Source organism: Mirounga leonina, unplaced genomic scaffold, assembly GCF_011800145.1.
Source record: "Mirounga leonina isolate KUSES-001 unplaced genomic scaffold, KU_Mleo_1.0 Mir_98, whole genome shotgun sequence".
Taxonomy (NCBI): Eukaryota; Metazoa; Chordata; class Mammalia; order Carnivora; family Phocidae; genus Mirounga; species Mirounga leonina.
The window spans coordinates 3,128,364-3,151,649 of record NW_023270921.1 but is presented as its reverse complement, the minus strand read 5'-3'; the positions used below and the strand labels follow the sequence as shown (position 1 = coordinate 3,151,649).

Genomic DNA, 23,286 nt, shown 5'->3' with positions numbered 1-23,286 from the left:
TGATTACTTAAGAACACTGAATCTTCCCTATTAAAACAGCTAAGGTTATTGTTTTACAATGATTTAACTTTTTATATTTGCCTTCCAAGTCTTTAATTGTCACTATGGTTAACTGGATAACTATTGTTTCACAGTAACCTATGATCCTACTTGACCCCGTGTTTTTTAACTTATGATATTTTTGATCAACTTCCCACAAATCAAACTCCAAATGAGTATTTTTGACCTTCAACTAAATTTAGGATTTTCTAGAGGATCCCTGGAAAATTGGAAAAGTTAAAGTAATTAGGCTTATTTGGTATGTTAAATGACAGGAGAAGCATTGTCAAATAAAATAATATTAAGCCTTCTTTACGTTGTATTTATATAGGTATGTATTATAAGTGTTCTAAAGATTATATGAAATTATTAGAAATCTGATGTCCTCGTATGTTATCATTCATAATTCCACCTATTATCTTAAAATGTTGTGTAACACAAAAACAACCAAATTCCTTGTCAATTCCATTATAAGGGACTGTTGTCAGATCTTTAACCACAGACATTTTTAACTCTTTTGTCATTCAGAGAGATGTTGTTTTACTCTGATACTTAAGTGTTACTGCAAAAGTGCTACATTTCCAAGGAGATTCATGGGAAGGATTTTGACAAGTACAGGTTTCTTTTTTTTAAGATTTTTCTTTTTTTAAGTAATCTCTATACCCAACATGGGGCTCAAACTTAGAACCCCAAGATCAAGAGCTGTATGCTCTACTGACTGAGCCAGCCAGGTGCCCTGACTAATAAAGGTTTCTGATAACTAAAATCATAAAACTGAACTGGGTAGGAATTTTCAGGACTATTAGAAAAAACTGAGTTCAAGAATTCATGACATGGTGGTTGGGGCACATGCGACTCTTAGGGCCGTTGAGTTTGAGCCCCATGTTGGGCATAGAGCCTACTTAAAAAAAAAGATTTAATAACATGGGACTGAATGAGGAAAATTTAATTTTTATCATTTCTTGTTTGAAATATTGCTGGTTTTTTAATGTTTTGTTTTTCCAGATTTGGCAAAACTTTTTATCTTAAACTATTTATGACTTATAATTTGGTGAAGTATGCCTTTGTAAATACGAAATTCTTGAGTATTTTTTTTTTCAGTAGGCTCCATGCCCAATGTGCTGCCAAAGCAGGACTTGAACAACCCTGACATCAAGACCTGAGCTGAGATCATGAGTTGGCTGCTTAACCAACTGAGCCACCCAGGCACCCAATAGTATTCTTTTCATAGTAATATAGTTAATTATTTACATAACTTAAATAAAAATCTGTTCTCCTTATAACAAGACACAACTGGAAATACTGGCCATATCACTGAGGCTTTGACTGGAATGGTTTTGCAAGATCTGATGGCCAGTCCCTTAGAAGCTTTTGAGAGGTCAAAGATTCCTTATGAAAAATTCCAGCAAAGCAGTCTTCAAAAAGAACTTATATGATCAGTCACTATTATCACTGCACTTATATAAACAATCAGGCCAAGTTTACTGCAAACAAGTTAGTTTTACTGTGATTATCTTTGGTTTAAAAAAAAGTGGAGTTCATTGTAGAGAGTAAGATAATGTTTGCACCTTTTAAATGTTAGATTCTGGTCCTATTAACTATTTTTGAGGTTTTGTTATATGCCTGTAAACTGGACTAGATCCTGAATTTTTCTAGTTTCCTCAAATATCTGGCTACAACTCTCCAAAGTAATATTTTCAATTTCCTCCCACCCTTAGAATCACTAAGAACAAAGAATGCCCTTGAATCTCCTTGGAAGGGGCTATACCAATTCCTCCTCACCACCTAGATGGCAAACTGCAAGGATTAGAACCTCAGGCATATATTTCACAGCTTAAAAAGGCTCTGCTTAACATCTAATCCTGTGAAAACACTGGAAACCTTCAAATCAAATTGAAGAAGAGAAGTAGGTGACATTAATGTATGCTATTTCCTCTCAAGACATCAAGATTTCAGCCAAAGCCCTCTCTTTTTGTCATCAAAAACTCTAATCTATATACTAGAGACTCCTTGGTCCATTTCCCTGTCTTTTGTTAAAAACCTCAAAACTTGGGGAACTTTGCATCCAGGCTCTATATAAAGAAAGGGACACAGGCAAGGGTAACCAGAATAAAACTGCCTGTGTGGTCTACAGACCATTAAAATATTACTGGCTTCCATGTCTGTCACCTTTCCAGTCCAGAGCCACAGATTAAAATGGGAATTTTTAGGAGGCATTCAGGATTCACTTCCTTTGGCAGGACTCTACTTCCCTGGTCAACACCACCTGCTATGGATTACCACTTCTGAGGAAGTTGAAACTCAGTTATGTAAGATCACTAAGAAAGCCACTTGGTGTAAAAAGGTGACTCCTTCCATGGAGTCTTTCTTTGACTTAATTGATTTTGATTGGTTTGAGTCTTGGACACCATGGTTTTAAAATCCAATCCAAACACTGGGAATTATCTAGCTTATTATAATCACACTAGTCTTCCCTAGCATGCCTTATTCTCTAAGGCTTTAAATGCATGTTCGTAGCCTCTACCCACTGAAGCAAATGATCTCCCTAAGACTGAAACATCAAAAAGAATGACCAACTTAAAAATTATAAAACTGAAGCCAGGGTCTGTCAAAGAGATCAAGACCTATGAATACCCCACAAAGGATCAACAAAAGCTGTGAGAACTTCAAAGTGGTAGCTGGGAGTAATGCTAATGCCTTAAATTTTAATCATATCTCTCAGTTAAGCTAAGAGTCTAATCCAAATTGGGGGGGGAGTGAGGATTGTTAAAAAAAAAAATTAAAATCGGCCTAAAATGGAGTCACTTATGCCAAGCCTCTCATCAACAAAGCAAGACTTCATACTTAACCTAAGTGTAGTTTCAACCTCTCCCAGAACTGTAATCTTAAACTAGTCAATCCTAGAATTTCCTAGTCAACAATAGTGAGGTAATCCACCCAACAGACCCCTTCTGTCCCCAAGAAAGATGATGTGATCTGTGTTTTCCTTCTTGTCTCTACCCCTTCTGCCAATAAAAGTCTTCCATTCTGGGGGTGCCTGGCTGGCTCCAGTCAGTAGAAATGTGACTGACTTTTGATTGTAGGGTTGCTGAGTTCAAGTGCCATGCCGGGTGTAGAGACTACCTAAAAATAAAATTAAACAAACAAGCCCAAGTCTTCCATTTTGTATAGTTCTTTAGAGCTCCTTTCTATTAGCTAAATGGGATCCTGCCTGATTCATAAATTGCTGAATAAAGCCAATTTGATTGTTAACTTATTAACAAAACTACCCAAATGCCATCAATAAATAGTACAATGGGTGAGTCTTGCATATAGAAGAAAACATTAAAATCTCATGTGACTGAAAGAGTAATTATGACATTTCACAGGTGCCTGGGTGGCTCAGTCAGTTAAGCATCTGCCTTCAGCTCAGGTCATGATCCCAGGTCCTGGAATCAAGCCCTTCCCTATGTCGGACTCCCTGCTCAGAGGGGAGTCTGCTTCTCCCTCTCCCTCAGCTGCTCCCCCTGCTCGTGCTTGCTCTCACTCTCTCAAATAAATAAAATAAAATAAAAGAGTAATCATGACATTTCAAACACTGAGTATGGACACCTAAAAAACTGTGCCTATATTTTGCCAAATAAAATATGATTCTATTTACTTTTTTAAAGATTTGTATTTATTTGAGAGAGACAGCACGTGCAAGTAAGCATGAGTGGAGACAGAGGGAGAAGCAGACTCCCTGCTGAGCAGGGAGCCTAACATGGGGCTCAATCCCAGGACTCTGGGACCATGACCAGAGCCAAAGGTAGGGGCTGAACCAACTAAGCCACCCAGGCGCCCCTATAATTCTATTTAAATTGCAGCATGGCAGACGTTTTAAACAAAAACTCTCCCAGGTACTTTGATAAGAAAAGATGTTAAATATCATACTTTTCTAAAATTAGACATAATTAAAATGGATAACCACTTTCAACTGCAGACTGGACACAAAGTGTTCCAGGAGTCTCAAAAAGACTGATAATTTTCTAGCTTATCTGGTTATTTTCTCTAGTAGCAGCAGCTTTTTTTTTTTTTTAAGATTTTATTTATTTATTTAATTGAGGGAAAGAGAGAGACAGCGAGAGGGAACACAAGCAGGGGGAGTGGGAGAGGGAGAAGCAGGCTTCCCACCGAGCAGGGAGCCTGATGCAGGGAGCCCGATGTGGGGCTTGATCCCAGGACCCTGGGATCATGACCTGAGCCGAAGGCAGATGCTTAACGACTGAGCCACCCAGGCACCCCGCAGCAGCTTTTATTCAGCTAGAGGTAGTCCTGCTATTTGAGTTTTATTCCACCACAGAGATTTAGGTCACTGACTTACTTCATTGGTGCCACAGAATTTATAACCACTTTATTCCAATGCACTGTAAATTTGTTAATCACAAGATCGCAGGAACTTACAAGTTTCCCTCAAAATAGCTAATTTCTAAATTCTTCTCCTTACAAACAACGACCAAAAAAAATTAAAAATAAACAAAAGTGTTATTAAATTATTAACACTATTCACACATCATATCTTAAACTAATATACATCATTTGGGACCATGCTAACAGTACTCAAACTGTCAGCCATTTCATCCAATAAATAGTACTCTGAAAAGACTGTTTCTAGGATTTATTGTGCTGGGTCACACTTACATGAATACGAAATATATATACATGTAAATGTAATATATATGTCTGTCATTGAACATGATACCTCCACAAATGGCCTCACAAAGTACTATCAAAGCATACTATACATGAAAAAGTTTACACTTCAATATATTTATAAGGAAAATCTACAAAGAGCAGAAAACAATATTCAAATTAAACCAAAGTACTCACGTTGATGCCCAACCCATCAAAGGATTTTCCCATCGCTCCCTGGTATCAAACTCCATCTTCCATTTCTTTGTGTTATTTACTCCAGACTGCATGTTATTGCGAGCAGGAACAAAGATCCTGACTTTTCTAGTTTTGATATGCTCTTCTGGAACACCAGTTAAAGTAGTGATATCCTACAAAAAAACAAGCAAACACATTTCTAACAGCCCATATGCACTCTGATGTATTTTTGCTGCTTTTTATATCCATGCAACTCTATTCAGATTTATAAACTGGGGCTTTTAGCTTTCTGACTTCACTACTCTACTGTTTTACCCTATAAATTACTATTTTGATATCTGGAAAAGGTATACTGGGAGGAGTGTTAGGATATAGTGGGAAAGGGTTCATGAAAAAAAAAGTTAGGTCCCTTCTGTCTAACAAAGCTTTGGTAATTTCTGAAGAGTTTGCTGACAGAAGAGCCTGTCATCAGTAGACTCTTATTTCATGAGCTGGTGTAACTAGTAAGCAGAGAAAAATGTGAATGGATATTAAAAGTAAGGAGATATAAAAAATGAGTAACTTTTAAGTAGAAAAGAATCTATTACCAGTGATTTCTGTGTCAAACTGCTTACAAGACATCTCCTTTAGTGGGAGGCCTAAGCCTTTTGGTAAACAAAATCAACTAAAACTTTAATTAACATTTTATCTCCCTTTGGTGAAATCTACTGAAAAGAAAATGATACATCAACTCTGTTCGGAAAAAGTAAGCCAAAAAGTTACACAATTTTTGCAGAAATGTGAAATGAAAACAATGGTGACTTTTTTTAAAAAAATAATTATCCAGTAACAAATGCTCAACTGATTAATGCATGTAATTTTGATGCCCCAGATTAGACCTATTTATCAAATATAGTAGCAATCAGGACACAAAATAGTAAAGTAATTCAGAGTTTAAATCTCTATTCAGTAATGGTAGAAATACTTTATTTGATCAAAGTAAGATTATTATAGCATCATGGTTCACTTACTAAATTTTAAATAACTGGTGAAAAACAACAGAGTTAACATGAAAATGATACCAAATTTGTGAAAACCAGAAAATTTTGTGAATTTCAATTTCACTGTAACATATCCGCTAAAGAAGACTAATGTTTATTTATACTCCTACCCTATACAATGCTATGGACCAAATAATTAGTGTTAATGCTTGGTGCTGCAATATGTACTGGGAAAATACTAAGTGTATTTCTGACTGCACTAGTCTTCCTACTCATGGATTTTTAAAAATTGAAGTTATTTTAGCTGGCATTCAATCTTCTGCTTAACACAATACCTTTCTACCTGCACCAATAATTAATTAGGTGTGGTTACTTTGTCACAGCTTGTCTGTTTGGAGAAACTACCAAAATTATCCATATAAATATTTATACAAATATGTACTTCTAGTATGTACCTTTTTAAAAGTTTCTTTGCATACAAGATAAAATAAAAGCAAAATAAGTGCAACTGGTTCATAATTTTTAAACATATGAATGTAAGTTTTATTTTTTTAAGATTTTATTTATTTATTTGACAGAGACACAGCGAGAGAGGGAACACAAGCAGGCGGAGAGGGAGAGAGAGAGAAGCAGGCTTTCCGCTGAGCAGAGAACCCGATGCGGGGCTCGATCCCAGGACTCTGGGATCATGACCTGAGCTGAAGGCAGACGCTTAATGACCGAGCCACCCAGGCACCCATGAATATAAGTTTTAATCGGTAAGTTTTAATTGTCAAGTTCAATTTCAAAGAAATTTCAAGTATGATGATATTTTATGACTTTCTGAAGCATATTTCTCTACTCAAGAGCTTAAAGAGACTCCTGGGAAGTCCTAAACAATCTGTCATATTACATTATTTAATATTATATATCTTTACACTAAATTCATATTTTCTCAGCTAGAGTTGAAGGGGGATATAAACAAACAATATAAGTGTGTTACAAAATTACATGGTGAGGCAGCATTTCCAAATTCCATAGCAAACTCTCCATAGTGAGTTCATAAAAAGCTATCAGTTAGCCACTATTTAAGACTTACAGGAAAGGAAACGTATTAAACTCAACACTAATTAGCTCAGGAAGATGAGATTATAGGAAACATTTACTTTTCCTTTATAATCTCATATATTGTGATGTATATATGCCAAAATAATAAAAAAAAAACTTTTTAAAAAGGAAATAGCATTGGGCGCCTGGGTGGCTCAGTTGGTTGAGCGACTGCCTTCGGCTCAGGTCATGATCCTGGAGTCCCGGGATCGGGTCCCGCATCGGGCTCCCTGCTCGGCAGGGAGTCTGCTTCTCCCTCTGACCCTCCCCCCTCTCATGTGCTCTCTCTCTCTCATTCTCTCTGTCTCAAATAAATAAATAAAATCTTTAAAAAAAAAAAAAAGGAAATAGCATTTCTTGATTTGTACTATCTATTAACATAGAAAAGGACAATGATTTTTTTTAAGGATGGAAAATCTCTCTTAAATGGCTACAAAATGTTGCTAAGCTCTTTTTATTTTGAACAACTATCAGTGCTTCCAGGGCTTCTCAAAGTATGGCATTTTTTTTTTATTGATATCATTGCCCAATTTAAAGCTGGCACTGGCACAAATAAGTTCCTGAATTTTGAAGCTTAAGTTGTCCTGACACAGAATCCCTGTTTTTGCCTGCAGAAGACATGTAAGGTACTGCAGCCTGAGTTGAGCCGCTGCCAAAGACTGAGGATGAAAAGGCTTGGCATCTCTCACATACTTGACACCTAAAGGGCACAGAAGCTCTAAAATTCCTAGTCCCTGTAGGCACACTCTTGGTCTAGACAAACTGATTTCTCACACTTTTTAAAATGCATTACGACACTATTGTTATCATTTCATCCACACAGCTTCAGCTAGTGACAGAAGAACCTGTCCTTTAAGCCACATTTCAATGGGCTAAAAGCTCCCACTCCAAGATTCCATTAAAACAATGTAATACTTGAAAAAAAAATGTAATACTTGAAAAAAAAATGTAATACTTGAAAAGAACTATGAGGCACTATGTTGAAATCTTTACTTGTGTTTTGAATTCTTTGCTCTCCCACAAAATAAATAAATAAAACATCAGCAAACTAAACTATACTTAACCAAAGACATTATCTCTAGATTTCAACTTTGGCATTGTGATATGGATCACCTGTGGTTTTTTTTTTTTAAAAACCCACTTATAAAAGATACAAATGCTTTGAAGATGTCAATATTGCCTTTTACAGATTTCTCATTTTATTGGTAAAATATTTATAAGTAACAATTCATAATTTTCTATGACTACAAAAAAGCTAAATCACATTGGATGAGTAAGAAGCCTTAAGTTTTTACCTAACGAAACTCAAGACTCACTAGCTCATAATTACCTATAAATAATAATAAATCAAGTTACCCTTTGGATAATATACGCTAATTTACTGAATTTTAAAACTTTTAATTTTTACACAGATGAGTCAAGCATAAAACCTATATTCCAAATATTAAAGAATGTCACTATCTTAAAGTTTCACAAACACAATCTTAGGTACAATAATGCATTTTTAAGAAACAATAACTAATGATTTGTAGACTGAAGGGCATTCAATTATTTGCTACTGAAAAGATGCATATCGTAATTCCGACGTTCCACTCTTTCAGCACCATCTCTTCCACAATTTTAAATTCTGGAAGAGCTTACAGCTGACTTTCTCTTTCACAAGTCTAGTTAAATGGAAGAGGAATTTAAAAAATCATTAAGGGAGTATATGCCAGCACATGTAAATGAACTTTATTCTTTCAAATACCAATTTCCATTATAAAATATTAGTTTTCCATATAAAAACTGTATGATTCGGTTATCAACTGTCCCCATTTATGTTGTGTGAATTCAACTTTTTTTTTTTTTTTTAACAAAGGAAGCAGGGAACAAGCAATGGGAAGTTGGTGTCAAAATGCAGAAAAACCTCCCAGCAAGCTTCTTGCAACCACCCAGGATTTAGAGTCTTGCTGGTCGCTCTCTTTTCAATACCAGAATTTCACACATTTCAATGACTATTATGACTTCAAAGAATCAAATTTTCATCATTGTCCGTCATCTGCCGGTTGATTTGTATAAAGGAGTTCTTCTGCATGCACTCCAAACAAAAGCCTCCTTACTTTTGTGGCTATATATCAAGTTTAAAAGTTTTGTTTGTGACAGTTGTGTCTTTGGTAAATTAGGGTAACACTGAAGGAGTGCAGCTGCTCTGCAGGAACCTCCTTTTTGGCACCATTTCACTTAAATAAAAACTGAATAATTAGCTTCTGCCTTTATTAAACCACAAAAATGCCACTGGCCTTAGTAATTACTTCCAGTTGCCCCACCCACTTAACCTTAATAGTTTACACTTGTCATAAAGAGAAATAAATGAAAAAGGTTTTCACCACTTTGGGGAATTTTTGATAGATCTCCCAGTACATCCAGAAGAGCCAAAATTTTAACCAGGCTTTTTGGTAATAAATTCACTAAACTGCACGTATGGATCAATGTTGAAAAGTTTTAATAGAGCACATACTGGAACATTAAGTACAAATACTGTTACAGAAACTTGTTCTACTGAAAGCTTTTAGTTACCAATTATGTATTTAAAATTTAAGCCAGGGCTAAAATTGATCTAAATTTAAAGATTGCATTTATATTCTACTTCAACCATGAAAGATTTTTAAATGAAAACAATTTTAGATCTGTAATAAAAACTTCCTTTCAAGCACCCTACAGATACTTAGCACAAGAAACTCATTAAATGGTCTCATAAATAATGAAGGACATTTTACAAAATAAATTTTACAGTTTGAAAATTTTAAGGTTGACTGCATAACCAAATGTATTTACTTATCACGGAAGAACTTTAAGCACTTCTAAAAAGTCAGTGGCCATAAAAATTCAGATACAAATAAAAATTGCAAAAATACACTGATGTGGGAATCCAACCAGGTGATGAAACACGTGTTGGAATGTAACATTACGTTTTTCATACTGGGCAAGGCTATCATGAAACCAAAAGTTAAGTTTTAAATAAAATGTTAAGATAGAAATAGTAACATGCAAATGACTGCAAATCATAAAACAAGTAAAAAACTAAGAATTAGAGACAGTTTCTCAATCTCAACTATCTTCATTACTCCTAGATCCTTCTGAGCAGGAGCAATGGTTAAAAGCAAAGGGCTGAGTCAAACTGGGTTAGAAGAATCCCAACCCACAACTGTGGGCAAATTAATAAACTTTTCTTAATTCACCATCTATAAAATCAACTAAGCGAGGTAAAATGATGACTAATATATGTAGAGTGCTTATCTTAGACAATAAAAGAATGTATCTCATTTACTCAACATAGTTTTCAGCATTAGGTACTAGACACAATGCTCAAAACAGTACAAATATCATCTCTATTTTCATGAAAATTAATACTGAACTTTTAAAAAGGACAGGGTGAATAAATAATAGGAAGCTGGTGTTAAGATGCAGAAAATCTATCTTCCTTGAAAACTGAGTTAGTAATCAAAATACAACAAAGGGTTTTGTAATTAAGAGTCAGTAAGTTGCTTCAAGTCTGGATAGAAAAATGTAGCTTTTTAAAAAGAGCTGAATGTCTCACTTGTACACATCAAAAACACTGAGTAAAATATATCTTAAATTGGTTAAGTATTAAGACACACTGGTAAGCCTATGACATTCATGGGATTGAAAGAATAAGATATAATTTACCTTTATTTGTTTCAACTCCAAATCAAAGACCCTACTGTGTCAAGTTAATTATGCCAGGGGCTGCAGAGCATATAAAGACAAAACTTTATTCCTGAATAAGTAAGTTTACAATTTGTGCACCCATGCTGGAGGTGATGTGTGAGAAATAAGTAAATAATCATACTGTGAAATACAATATTGGTTAAGAGCAAGGAAGTATAATTCAGATAAATCTGGAGGAACCCCAGCCACCATTTGCTACCTGTGCAGTACTGACAGAGTTTAAACTCTCCGTATGTCAGTTTCCTACTTGAAAAACTGTATCACAGAGCTTGTGTTGTATCACTGTTTGGAAGGATTAAATCAGGTTTTAAAGGTGAAAAATATCAGAAAATACCTGACCAAAGAGGGACACAGAAGATGATTCCTTCAGGATACTTACGATTTTAAAGATACTGGTGAACACTGTAACAATGAGAAATTTATAAAAATATATCCGTATACTTAAAACCCTAGCAACTGTTTTCTTGTTTTACCTATCAATAATTATCTATATACATATCCATTTTAGAGAGTTATAATACTTAGCACTGGTTATTTTTAAGTATCACATCACTACCTTTTTAAACATGTCGTTACCCGGTGTTCATATTTGTTTTAATGGCCTCATTAAAAATCTGTTAAGTTGATATGTCACAATGTCTTAGCCAATTTTGTCAGTCAGCCCTCTTGCTAAACTATAGGCATCAATAGCTAACCAGAAATAGACAAGACCACTTAACTCATTTTCTAACTAAAACCCATTGTGCTTATTTCTTATTGTACTTTTTTGAGGCATTGACAAAGACATTTTGTAATGACTGGAACATTCCAACCACCAGACCAGAAAAGCCCAGATAGCAAAAGGAATACCTAGAAGACCACACCCCACACCTCCCCTTCCCAGCCCATATAGGATCATGGGCTAAACACATACTGACTGCTACCCACGATCATCCACTCTCTGCTTGCTTTCTTGTAGGGAAGCCCCACCCCCAAACTCTCCCTATAAAACTCTAGGTATCCATTTTGCCAGCAGAGAGGTAGGCGGTTAAGGCTTGGGCCTGCCAATTCCAAAGGCTGCTGGCACCTGAATTAAATTTCTACCTTTATCTTTTCCAAACCCTTGTCTCTTGAGTTACTGGCTTCTCTTGCAACGAGTTTGTTCAGTAATAGTGCTGGCGAACCCAGCCAGAAGCAATGCTTCTTCTGATTTGTCCAGCCCCCTCAGGAATCCCTGGGACAGAGCAGTTGGCTGAGGCAGTGTATCGGGACTCAACCATTTATTTCCTGAGTTAGTGGCTATGATAAATCGATCAGCAACAATTCCTCATTACTGAAAAATCAAATTGTTTCATTATTATTGCCTTTCAAGTATACTGCAATGAAAATCCCAGTAAACTAATTTATTTAATTGTCACTGAAGGTGGAATTGATGATGTCAAAGGTTATATGAATTTTCATGGTCCTTGAAATGTTACCAAATTGCTTTCCAAAACTGTGGTCAAATTTTATATTGCCACCAACAAGGTAGGCCAACTTCCACTTATTCTCTCAAGGCACAGAAACACAGGTATATATTAATTGGTTTGAATTTATTTAGCGTGTGTTTTCACACAAAACTATAAAGGAGAGGATGAGTTTGGTGTCTGACTCATAAAAACATAGCAAAAAATTAGCAAAATTTCCTCAAAATTAACCCAAATGATGTTATGTTACCTTATAAGAGCAGCTACCAGAAGAAACTAGAATGAGAAGGTAACACTCACCTAAAATCTAATTAACTGCCCTAAATATAACTCTGGAACATCATACAAATATACAATCTTTTTGTAACTGGAGTGACCAACGGGAGGCCACCTCAAGATGGGCCAATTTGGCATGAACATTATTTTGAATTAAAAGCAATCAAAACTTAGCAGATTTAGGAAAAGCTCTTTACCTCCCCCTTAACTGCCTGCCTGTACCAGAAAGAGAGCTATTAACAGATTCCTCTTTACCTAAGAAACTTATCTATATAATGAGGCAACTTTTGGGGTTTTTTTAAAACATCTCTTCTTACTTTCCCGCTAATGGTCTTTCTCCCCTTTGTATCCTCACTCCTACCCCTCTCCTTAGATCATATAAGCATCATATTGCTCAACTGTCTTTGGAATTCCAGGTCTATGTGAATTGCCATATACACCCTATTAAATTTGATTTTCTCCTGTTAGTCTGTCTCGTGTCAACTAAGAATCAAGAAGGACCATCTAGAAGGACCTTGAAGGGCAGAATAAATTCTTCTTCCCCAACATAATAAGGATTTAGTAATCCTCTTTACCTAAGAAACTTATTTAGTGTAAGAATAAAAGTGAAAGTAGCCAACAGAAGTCTCCTTTTTGACTTAGAAAATGACAGTCAGTCAACCGACAATATTAGTGACAATAGGGGACCCCTAAGTAAGTAAATACATACATGCACATGTGCATGCGTGTGCCTACATATACATTCACCCTTAAACATTGTGGTGTAACTCAAAAAGCATAATATACGTTGTTTTAATAAACTGGTAATAGGGCCAGTACTTTTGAGTATAGGTCCAGTGATTAAATTCCAAGTGTCGTTTCTTCCACAGGCTACCAAGAAAATATGGCACCTACAATTTATAGTTTTGGTTTCTTAAATGTGAAGTTAGAATATAAAGACATTTGTGAAACACTCTGGGTCCAAAATCTGTTTGGAATTTTGTGATTTCCTTTTACATGACAATCTTTTATAATTGTTTCACCTCCACCTAATTTGACAAATTGTTTATTAGAAATTCATCATTACTGGGGTGCCTGGGTGGCTCAGGTGGTTAAGCGTCTGCCTTCGGCTCAGGTCATGATCCCAGGGTCCTGGGATCGAGTCCCACATCAGGCTCCCTGCTCCTTGGGAGCCTGCTTCTCCCTCTGCCTCTCTCTCTCTCTGTCTCTGTCTCTTACGAATAAATAAAATCTTAAAAAAAAAAAAAAGAAATTCATCATTATTGTCTTTTCAAAGTATTCAACAGAACTTCTTTGTTCCCTATATAGCAATCAGATCATAGTATTCAATTAAATTATGTAATTACAATTTCAAGTAAGACTGGCATAGAAACTTGTGGAAACAAACACAACTGAGTCTTGATAAACATATGACTCAATTACTGAGAGCTGAAGTCTCGTAGTATATTAAAATGAAACCTAAATTAAGCCATGGTATGTAGTGTGTTGAGGTGTCAGTAAGTATGTTTTATAGAAAGAATTGAGAGAATCAGTAACTGAACAAATTGTTAAAGGTAGGTTAAAAAAAAAAGGAAAAGATTCATTAACAAAGACATTATTGTAAAAGAATTGTCACAATGTAGTAAGTACATGGAGTTTCACCGCCATCCATGATGGAGAATTGTTACCAGACTTGCTCTTGCCATATAAAACTGGGAAAGTTATTTTAAGCAACTATTTTCAGATATTGGACAAATGGATAGTAGGCAGAATCATACTATAATCCCTGAAAGAAGAATTCATGATGTAGTCCTTAACTGTCTCAGCGTTATGCCTAGAAGTGCACTGCAGACCATTGTGAGGCCCAAACAGAACACAGTAGTTTCAAAGCAGAGAAGGTAATCAGAGTTCAGGGCTGGTGAGGTAACAAACATTTGTGAAGCAGAATTCTGAAGAGGAGCAATCAGGCAAGATATCCAAATTAGAAATGAAGTAAAATTATCTCTGTTCACAGATTTATAGGACTCCATATACACCCACAAAATCTGTTAGAGCTAACATACAAGTTCAGCAAAGTGGCAGGATAAAAAAAATACACAAAACCTAGTTGTGGGGCACCTGGGTGGCTCAGTTGGTTAAGCGACTGCCTTCGGCTCAGGTCATGATCCTGGAGTCCCTGGATCGAGTCCCGCATCGGGCTCCCTGCTCGGCGGGGAGCCTGCTTCTCCCTCTGACCCTCCCCCCTCTCATGTACTCTCTCTCATTCTCGCTCTCTCAAATGAATAAATGAATCTTTAAAAAAAAAAAAAAAAACCTAGTTGTGTTTCTAAATGCTACCAATAAACAATATGAAAAGAAAATTAAAACGATTCCATTTACAATAGTATCAAAAAGAATAAAATACCTGGGAATAAACTTAACCAAGAAGGTGAAAGACATGTACACTGAAAAGTACAAAACACTGCTTAAATTAAAGAAGACAAAAACAAATGGAAAGACATGCTGTGTTCATGGATTAGAAGTCTTAATACTCAGATGATAGCATTACCCAAATCAATCTACAGATTCAATGCAAATTCTATCAAAATCTCAGTGATGTTTTCTGCAGAAACAGAAAAATTCATCACAAAATTCATATGGAAACTCTGCTTCAAAACAATCTTGAAAAAAAAAAAGTTGGAGGATGAAAACGTTTTGATTTCAAAACTTATTACAAAGCTATAGTATTTGAAATAGTGTGGTACTGGTATAAGGCAGATATAGGCCAATGAAAGAGAACAGACAGCCCCCAAAATAAACTGCTGCATATATGGTCAACTGATTTTCAACAAGAGTACCAAGACCAGTTTTACTCCAAAGTTTATTAATAGTGAAGGGAGAACACGAAAGCAGAAAGGGGACTTTGGGTACCTTCCAGAGTGTGAGACCCAGCGTCCCTCTCCTGCTCCCTGCAGACCATTCTCCCCTTTGACAAATACTGTAATGATTCTATTCGTAAGAGGAACCAATGATAGGCCAATTCATAGAGACAGTATTAATAAAGGTTACCAGAGATGTGGGGAAGTGGGTCATGGGGAGTTATTATTTAATGGGTCCAGAGTTTCTGTTTGGGATCATGAAAAGTTCTGGTAATAGATACTGGTGCCACTGAATTGTACACTTAAAAATGGCTAAAATGTTATGTATATTTACCACAATGAAAAAAAAAAGAAATGGAATGGCATCTTTAAAGTGTTAAAAGTGTTAAAATAAAAACCTTCAACCTATATCCAATGAGAAGGTTGTTATGGACAGAATGTCCATAACATTCAGTGTCCCCTTGCCCCATAAATTCATGTATTAAAGGCTTAACCGCAAATATGATGGCATTTGGAGACATGATGGGCCTTTGGGAAGTAACTTGGATTAGATGAGTTATGATGTCGGGTCTTTATAATGAGATTAGTACCTATATAAGAAACCTGAGCACTTGTTTGCTCACGCCCACCGACATGCTCACATTCACTTGCATTCTCTCTCTTATTCTCTCCCTGCCCCCACCCCCACCCCCACCATGTGAGGACAAGGTGAGAAGGCAGCCATCTACAAGCTTTGGAAATTGTCCTAACCAGAAAGCAACCATGCTGGCATTTGGATGTTAGACTTCTAGCCTCCAGAACTATGAGAAAATAAATTTCTGTTATATATACCACTCAGTCTACGCTATTTTGTTATGGCAGCCTGAGCAAGGTCTTCCAAAAGCAGAGGAAAAATAAAAGCATTTCCAGATACACGGTGCTAAAAGATTTTGTCCCAACAGATCGCACTACAAGAAGTGTTAAAATGAAGTTCTTCAGACTGAAAGAGATACCAGATGGAAATCTGTATCTATATGGAGGAATGAAGAACACCAAAAATGGTAAATTAGAGGGTAAATATATAAGATTTTTCTCCTTGGGGTGCCTGGGTGGCTCAGTCTTTAAGCGTCTGCCTTCGGTTCAGGTCATGATCCCAGGGCCCTAGGATCGAGCCCCACATCAGGCTCCCTGCTCCGTGGGAAGCCTGCTTCTCCCTCTCCCACTCCCTGCTGCTTGTGTTCCCTCTCTCGCTGTCTCTCTCTCTGTCAAATAAATAAATAAAATCTAAAAAAAAAAAAAAAAGATTTTCTCCTTGTTTCTTAGTTTCTTTAAAGATAACTGATTGTTGGGGCGCCTGGGTGGCTCAGTTGGTTAAGGCGACTGCCTTCAACTCAGGTCATGATCCTGGAGTCCCGGGATCGAGTCCCACATCGGGCTCCCTGCTCAGCGGGGAGCCTGCTGCTCCCTCTGACCCTCCCCCCTCTCATTCTTTCTCTCTCAGTCATTCTCTCTCTCTCAAAAATAAATAAATAAATAAACTAAAAAAAGAAAAAGAGATAACTGATTGTTTAAAGCAATATTAATAATTTACTATGAGGACTGTAACATATTTGGAAATAAGATGTATATCAACATTAACACAAAGGGCTAGTGTAACAGATGAAAGCAATGTTTCAAGGTTATGTTACATGTAAAGTGACATATTACTAGTTCATGCAGAATGTAAAAACTTGTAAGAATGCATACTGTGGGGCGCCTGGGTGGCTCAGTTGGTTAAGCGACTGCCTTCGGCTCAGGTCATGATCCCGGAGTCCCGGGATCGAGTACCACATCAGGCTCCCTGCTCAGCGGGGAGTCTGCTTCTCCCTCTGACCCTCTCCCCACTCATGTTCTCTCTCATTCTCTCTCTCAAATAAATACATAAAATCTTAAAAAAAAAAAAAGAAAAAAGAGAATGCATACTGTAATTCCTAAAGGAACCACTAAAAAAAATAGAGGTACAGATAAAACATTGACAGAGGAGATAGAATAGGTTTCTAAAAATGTATTCAATCTAAAATATAAAGGCAAAAGGGAAGGAGGGGAATCAGATGAGAATTAAAAGGCAGAGATTACACAGTGACAGAGATATACTACATTAACAAAATGAAGGATAAAAGTTATATGATCAACTCAATAGATGCAAAAAAAAGCATTTAAAAACTCTCAACGAGTATAGAAAGAATGTATCTCAACATAATAAAAGCCATGTAATAAGCCCACAGCTAACATCATACTCAATGGTAGAAAGCTGAAAGCTTTTCCTTTAAGATCAGAAACACGACAAGGATGCCCCCTCTTGCCATTTCTGTTCAACATAGTATTGAAAGTCCTAGCCAGAGCAATTAGGCAAGAAAAAGGCATCCCATGAAGAAGTAAAATGGTCACTGGTGATTGTCAGAGATGGAGACGAGAAAAAGAAGTGGGTGAAGTTGCCCCCCAAAAAAGAAAGGAAAAGAGAAATCACATGAGAATTAAAAGGCAGAGATTGTCAAGCTAGGTAAAATAAAAGCAAGAGCCAAATATATACATATGCAAGTGACAAACTTTATTTATTTTTAAAGATTTCATTTATTTATTTGAGAGAGAGAGAGCACAAGTGGTGGGGAGGAGCAGAGGGAGAAGCAGACTCCCCACTGAGCAGGGAACCAAACTCAGGGTTCAAACCCAGGACTCCAAGATCATGACCTGAGCCCAAGGCAGACGCTTAACCAACTGAGCCACCCTGGTATCCCTAACATATGCAAACGACAAACTTTAAGTATAAGCTCACAGGGGTGCCTGGGTGGCTCAGTCGTTAAGTGTCTGCCTTCGGCTCAAGTCATGATCCCAGGGTCCTGGGATTGAGCCCCGCATCAGGCTCCCTGCTCAGTGGGAAGCCTGCTTCTCCCTCTCCCACTCTGCTCCCCCTGCTTGTGTTCCCTCTCTCGTTGTGTCTCTGTCAAATAAATAAATAAAATCTTAAAAAATATATATAAGCTCACAAATAGGTTAAAAGTAAAGGGGTGAAATATGACGCACCATGCAAAAGTAAGAAAACAAGAGCAATTATATTAATATCATCAAAGCAGACTCCAGAATAAGGATTAGCACCAGAAAAAGAGGGACGTTACATAAGGGATAAAAACATCAATTCATGAAGCACACATAACACTCTTCAATGTTTATGCATCTAATTAGTAGAGCTTCAAAATAAGTGAAGCAAAAAAATGACCAACATAAGAAACACAAATTAGGGGCGCCTGGGTGGCTCAGTCGTTATGCGTCTGCCTTCGGCTCAGGTCATGATCTCCAGGTCCTGGGATCGAGCCCCGCATCAGGCTCCCTGCTCAGCGGGGAGTCTGCTTCTCCCTCTCCCTCTGCCTCTCCCCACTGCTCCTACTCTCTCTCTCTCTCTCTGTATCTGTCTCAAATGAATAAATTTTTTAAAAAAATTCTATTAAAAAAAAGAAACACAAATTATAGGCTGAAATGTTAACACTACTCTCAGTAACAGAAGATAGAGACAAAATTATTAGGAAGGATGAAGAAAATCTGAACACTATTAGTTGAAATTTGAAACAGGATACCAAACCCCAAAACTAGAAAATGTACATTCTTTCCAAGTATACATGGAACATTCATCAAAGTAAGCCACATTTTGAGCCATAAAAAAAAGTCTTGAGAAATTTCAAAACTGAATTCAGAGTGTGTTTTTGACTACAACAAAGTTAAATTAAATTAGAAATCAATAATAATGTAGTTCACCAAATAAATGACAAAGAGAAATACTATAGACATTTTTAAGGATGATCACTCTGCACTGTTCTGGAAAGGTGCTGGAACAAGAATGAGAAAGAATATAGACTGACATATAAGATAGGGAGAATGTTTCATATGTAACAACTCTGTTAAAATGTATTATAATAGTAATAGCAGTAGTACTAAATGCTATGCATTTTATATATATTTATGATAGAAATTTCATCAACCTGCATATCCAGAAACTGATAGTACAATGATAGCTAACTTCATAATGTTGATCCTCAGGATGTACTAAACTCTGAAGTATTTTCAATGCATTTAAGTATTATGTGTTTTTATTGTTTTCTAATTCTTAGACATATTAGGTAGACTCTGTTATATTCATGTGCTAGAGTCTGAAAGGCATCCATAGAACTGGACCACATATGCTAAGAAAACAGCACAGGCTATGAAGAAGCATAACCCTAAAATTATATAGAGTTAATTAGTAAAAACCTCTAGAAGTATTCTGTAACAATTATCTTTAGGTATCAAAAAATATTTGAAATATTAATACTAACACCTTTGATTTAGTAATCCCACTCAAAGAATCAATCCTAAAATAAAGATGTTATAAAAGATTAGACTTAGGTATGAAGTTGTTCATTCTAGCATTGTGTATAATGGTGAAAAATTTTAAATAATGGGAAGTATAACAATAGATGTTGTTATGGTATAGCCATACAATGGGAGACTATATATCCATTTACAATTATACCTTTGAATAATTTTAAAGATATTCACAATATAATGTAAATAAAATGAAAAAACAGGATATCAAACTATAAAGCATGATTTGTGTTACATATAAATATGCTGGATGTTGGTGTGTTTAAATATTCATATAAAAATGAAGTAATATCACCAAGACTGAAATTAAAGATGATTTTCATTTTCTTTGTACTTTTACATTTCCAGGTTAATATTTCTACAATGTGTATATTTTACTGTTAAAATCAGTAAAGTTTTTAAACTACATACAGTTTAATGACTGAATATAATGTATAATAAAATGAATAAGGCCTTCAGAAACTTCTTTGGAGTAATACAGTTTAAAATTCCCATTAAAAATAGGTTATAAATGACTAAAGAAATTTCTCATTGAAACAATAATTATATATCAATACATCTACACAACTGATTGTCAGAAACTATGTTAACAAGACAGTAATATCAAAGATGATTTAGTAAAATGCCATAGGCTGTTAGAAAAAGGCAAGTTACATAACAAAAATTATTAAATACACACACACATACATAGACAAATGAACACAACTGATATATTAACCTAAGACCACTGTAACTGAGGTCAATATTTTGCTCCAAGATCCCCTAGCACTCAGTGTCTGAGCAGAAATGTGACTCAGAATATCTCAATTACTTCAAATTCAGTTACGGATAACAATCATAATTCCAGTTTGTTTCTCTCTTCACACGAATGACTCCACATAGGAGGGAAAAGAGGGAGGAAAAGAGCTTTTATTGATTGATGAAATAAATAAGATATTGTATCTCCTCTTGTTTAATGTAGATATTCTCAATTAACTTCCAAAACAAATCTGAAAACGTGTTTTAATTTTGTAAGATGAGGACAAGGAAGTTAAATAACTTGCTCAAAGTCTTACAGCTAAAAGAACGGATTTAAAGATCTAATGTTATATCTATAAGTCAGTCCACAGTCTTTCCAGTGTCCCTAAGTCTCTCACTAGGGTGAAAATTTCAAATAATATAATGTACACATCATGGCATTTCTTTTTCCAGTTCGTAAATGTCTTCAAAAGGCCTATACCTTCCCAAAGGGGGAATTAAGGCAATGAGAGAAGAAAAGCTATTAGAGGGTAGGGCCATCTCTGTCTTTCCTCTCTAGGTCTGATTTAGCTCTCCCAGGATTTTAGGAGAAGGAAAGAAGAAAGAAGAAGTAAGAAGAAAGAGGACAAAAGTAACAGAAATGTGGAATAAAGGAGAGAAAGGGAGGAAGAACAAGAAGAGTAGAAGAGACATAAAGGAGTGGAAAAAAGAAAAGAATGATAATGTCCAAAGCCGTATTTCTTTATAGCCAGTTGCTGAAATGGGAAAATGACAGGGGTGAAGGGGAAACACAGTCAGAGAGATGACTGCCAGCTTCAGAGTCAGAAAAATGAACAGAGAGTCACAAAGACAGAGGGAAATAGCTATACAAACACTGGAGAGAGAGACAAATCTCAAAAAGCAGAGAGCAAGAGGGAGAAAGGAATGGCAGAGAGAGAGAGAAGTAGAGTCAAAGTTAAGATGAAGACAGACAACCATCACCATTGGCCCACACCACCAGCTGAAGCAAGGTACAGAAGCTTAAATGTATGGGAGCTTTGTCAGCACCTACTTGGTGGACAGCAGCTCAGTTAATTTATCTTTCTTCACAGTGACGACAGATCTCCACTTTTTTCCCCTTTTTGGGGAGACTGGGCGGGGAGAGAGTGTGGGCAGGCCAGAGAGAGTGGAGAATTAGAGGAAGGAGATAAACTTATTATTTCAGGTCCCAATATGATCTTTAACAAAAAACATTTCAAATTCAGAAGATTCTTTAATAGGAAGAATCACTGAATTGTTATACCATATGTAAAAAAATCTAAAATGCAAAGACAAAAACCAGGATCTTTTAAAATGGCTGTTAAAAATTCAATCACTTGTAAAAACTTCATGTAGGAAACTTTATGAAAACTATAAAAATTATTTCATGAATGTAAAAAAAAAGGCATAGGAGTAAATAAAAATGGCGATAAATGAACCACTTTCTTTGAGCTTCTTTGACGTGATCTTTAACCATTAACAGCTAAGTAATTCCCATGTTTTTGACCAGTAAATCAGATCAAATCACTTTCCTACTTAAAACCCTAAAATGGCTTCCCATTATAATTAAGATAAAAATTCAAACTTCTTACCACCAACCTAAAAATTGTACAGATCCAATCCCTGCCTACCTCTTTGACCTCATTTTGTTTAATCTCCCCCTTTTCATTATGTCACAGCTTTCTCTCTTGACTACTACCAGCTGGTTTACACTTTGGAGCATGAGCTTCTTCCTCTGCCAGGTATGTTCTTCTTGGATTCTCACATAGCTAACTCCTTCTCATCATTCAGATCTTAGTTCAAATACCATACCTTCTCAAAGTGGCTTGCTTTGTTTGCCCTATAAATAACCTCTATTCTACCCAAACCCCCCAGTTACTCTCTATCCCATCACCTTGCTCTTTTTCTGTAACATTCATTAATCTATGGAAGTATCTTAATTATTTAGAAAGTTGGCATATGCTTACACATGAAATATAAGCTTTAAGGGCAACAATGTTGTTCCATATTTATAGCTATATGCTCAAATAATATATATAGGTGCTCAATAATGGTGCCATATACATACACACACACACACACACAAATACATATATGTTCAAAAAATGGAATAAACAAATGAAAAAGTACAGTTAAGATTTTATGCTAAAAATAAAGAGACAAAAAAAAAAAAAATCCCTTGCAGGATCATCACAAACAACTACAGACTGTCATAGTTGAAAATTCCTGAAAAAAAAAAAAGAAAAGAAAATTCCTAGCCTTAGGGGTGCCTGTATGGCTCAGTTGGTTAAGCGCCCAACTCTTGATTTCGGCTCAAGTCATGATCTCAGGGTTGTGAAATCGAGCTCCCACATGGGGCTCTGTGTTGGAGGTGTAGCCTACTTAAGATTCTCTCTCTCCCTCTCCCTGTGCCCCCCCTCTGCCTCCCTCTCTAAAAAATAAATAAATAAATAAATAAAAAGAAAGAAAACTCCTAGCCCTAGAATAGCTTTACTCTCTAAACACTCTAGGCACAGGCCACATCAGCCATTCAATACATTATGATGCTTACTAAATTAGGAACCTTATTTTAATTTCTTGGATATCAAATCTCAAACTACTCAATTAGGTCTAAAAATCTTTTTAATTGAAACATTTTAATTATAACAATATATGCTTAGTAATCACTGTAATAGATGCAAATCTGTACACTAATCAGATCCTCAGTTCTCGAAATTACATTAACGTTCTCAGCCCAACATATGTCCTATGTGTTGCCAAGATCATTTTTTATACCTATCAATTACTAATATGCAATATACTCAAAGCTGAAAGAAGTATTAAACATGAAACAGGAATGGAACAAAACGCCTATTCATACACTCTTGAAAAATATGCTTTATGAAGAAGCAGAGTTTTGTGAGGACAGTACACTGCATG

The 23,286-nt window shown here is 36.0% G+C and overlaps 1 protein-coding gene across 1 annotated transcript in view; it reads right to left on the bottom strand.

The window, feature by feature from the left end:
• Window positions 1-23,286, bottom strand: part of LOC118006687 (NADH dehydrogenase [ubiquinone] iron-sulfur protein 4, mitochondrial) — a 117,388-nt gene that overhangs the window by 29,144 nt on the left and 64,958 nt on the right. The window contains exon 3 of the mRNA XM_034999444.1: window positions 4,888-5,060. Coding sequence (XP_034855335.1) covers window positions 4,888-5,060 — 173 coding nt within the window. The remainder of the gene's footprint in view (window positions 1-4,887; window positions 5,061-23,286) is intronic.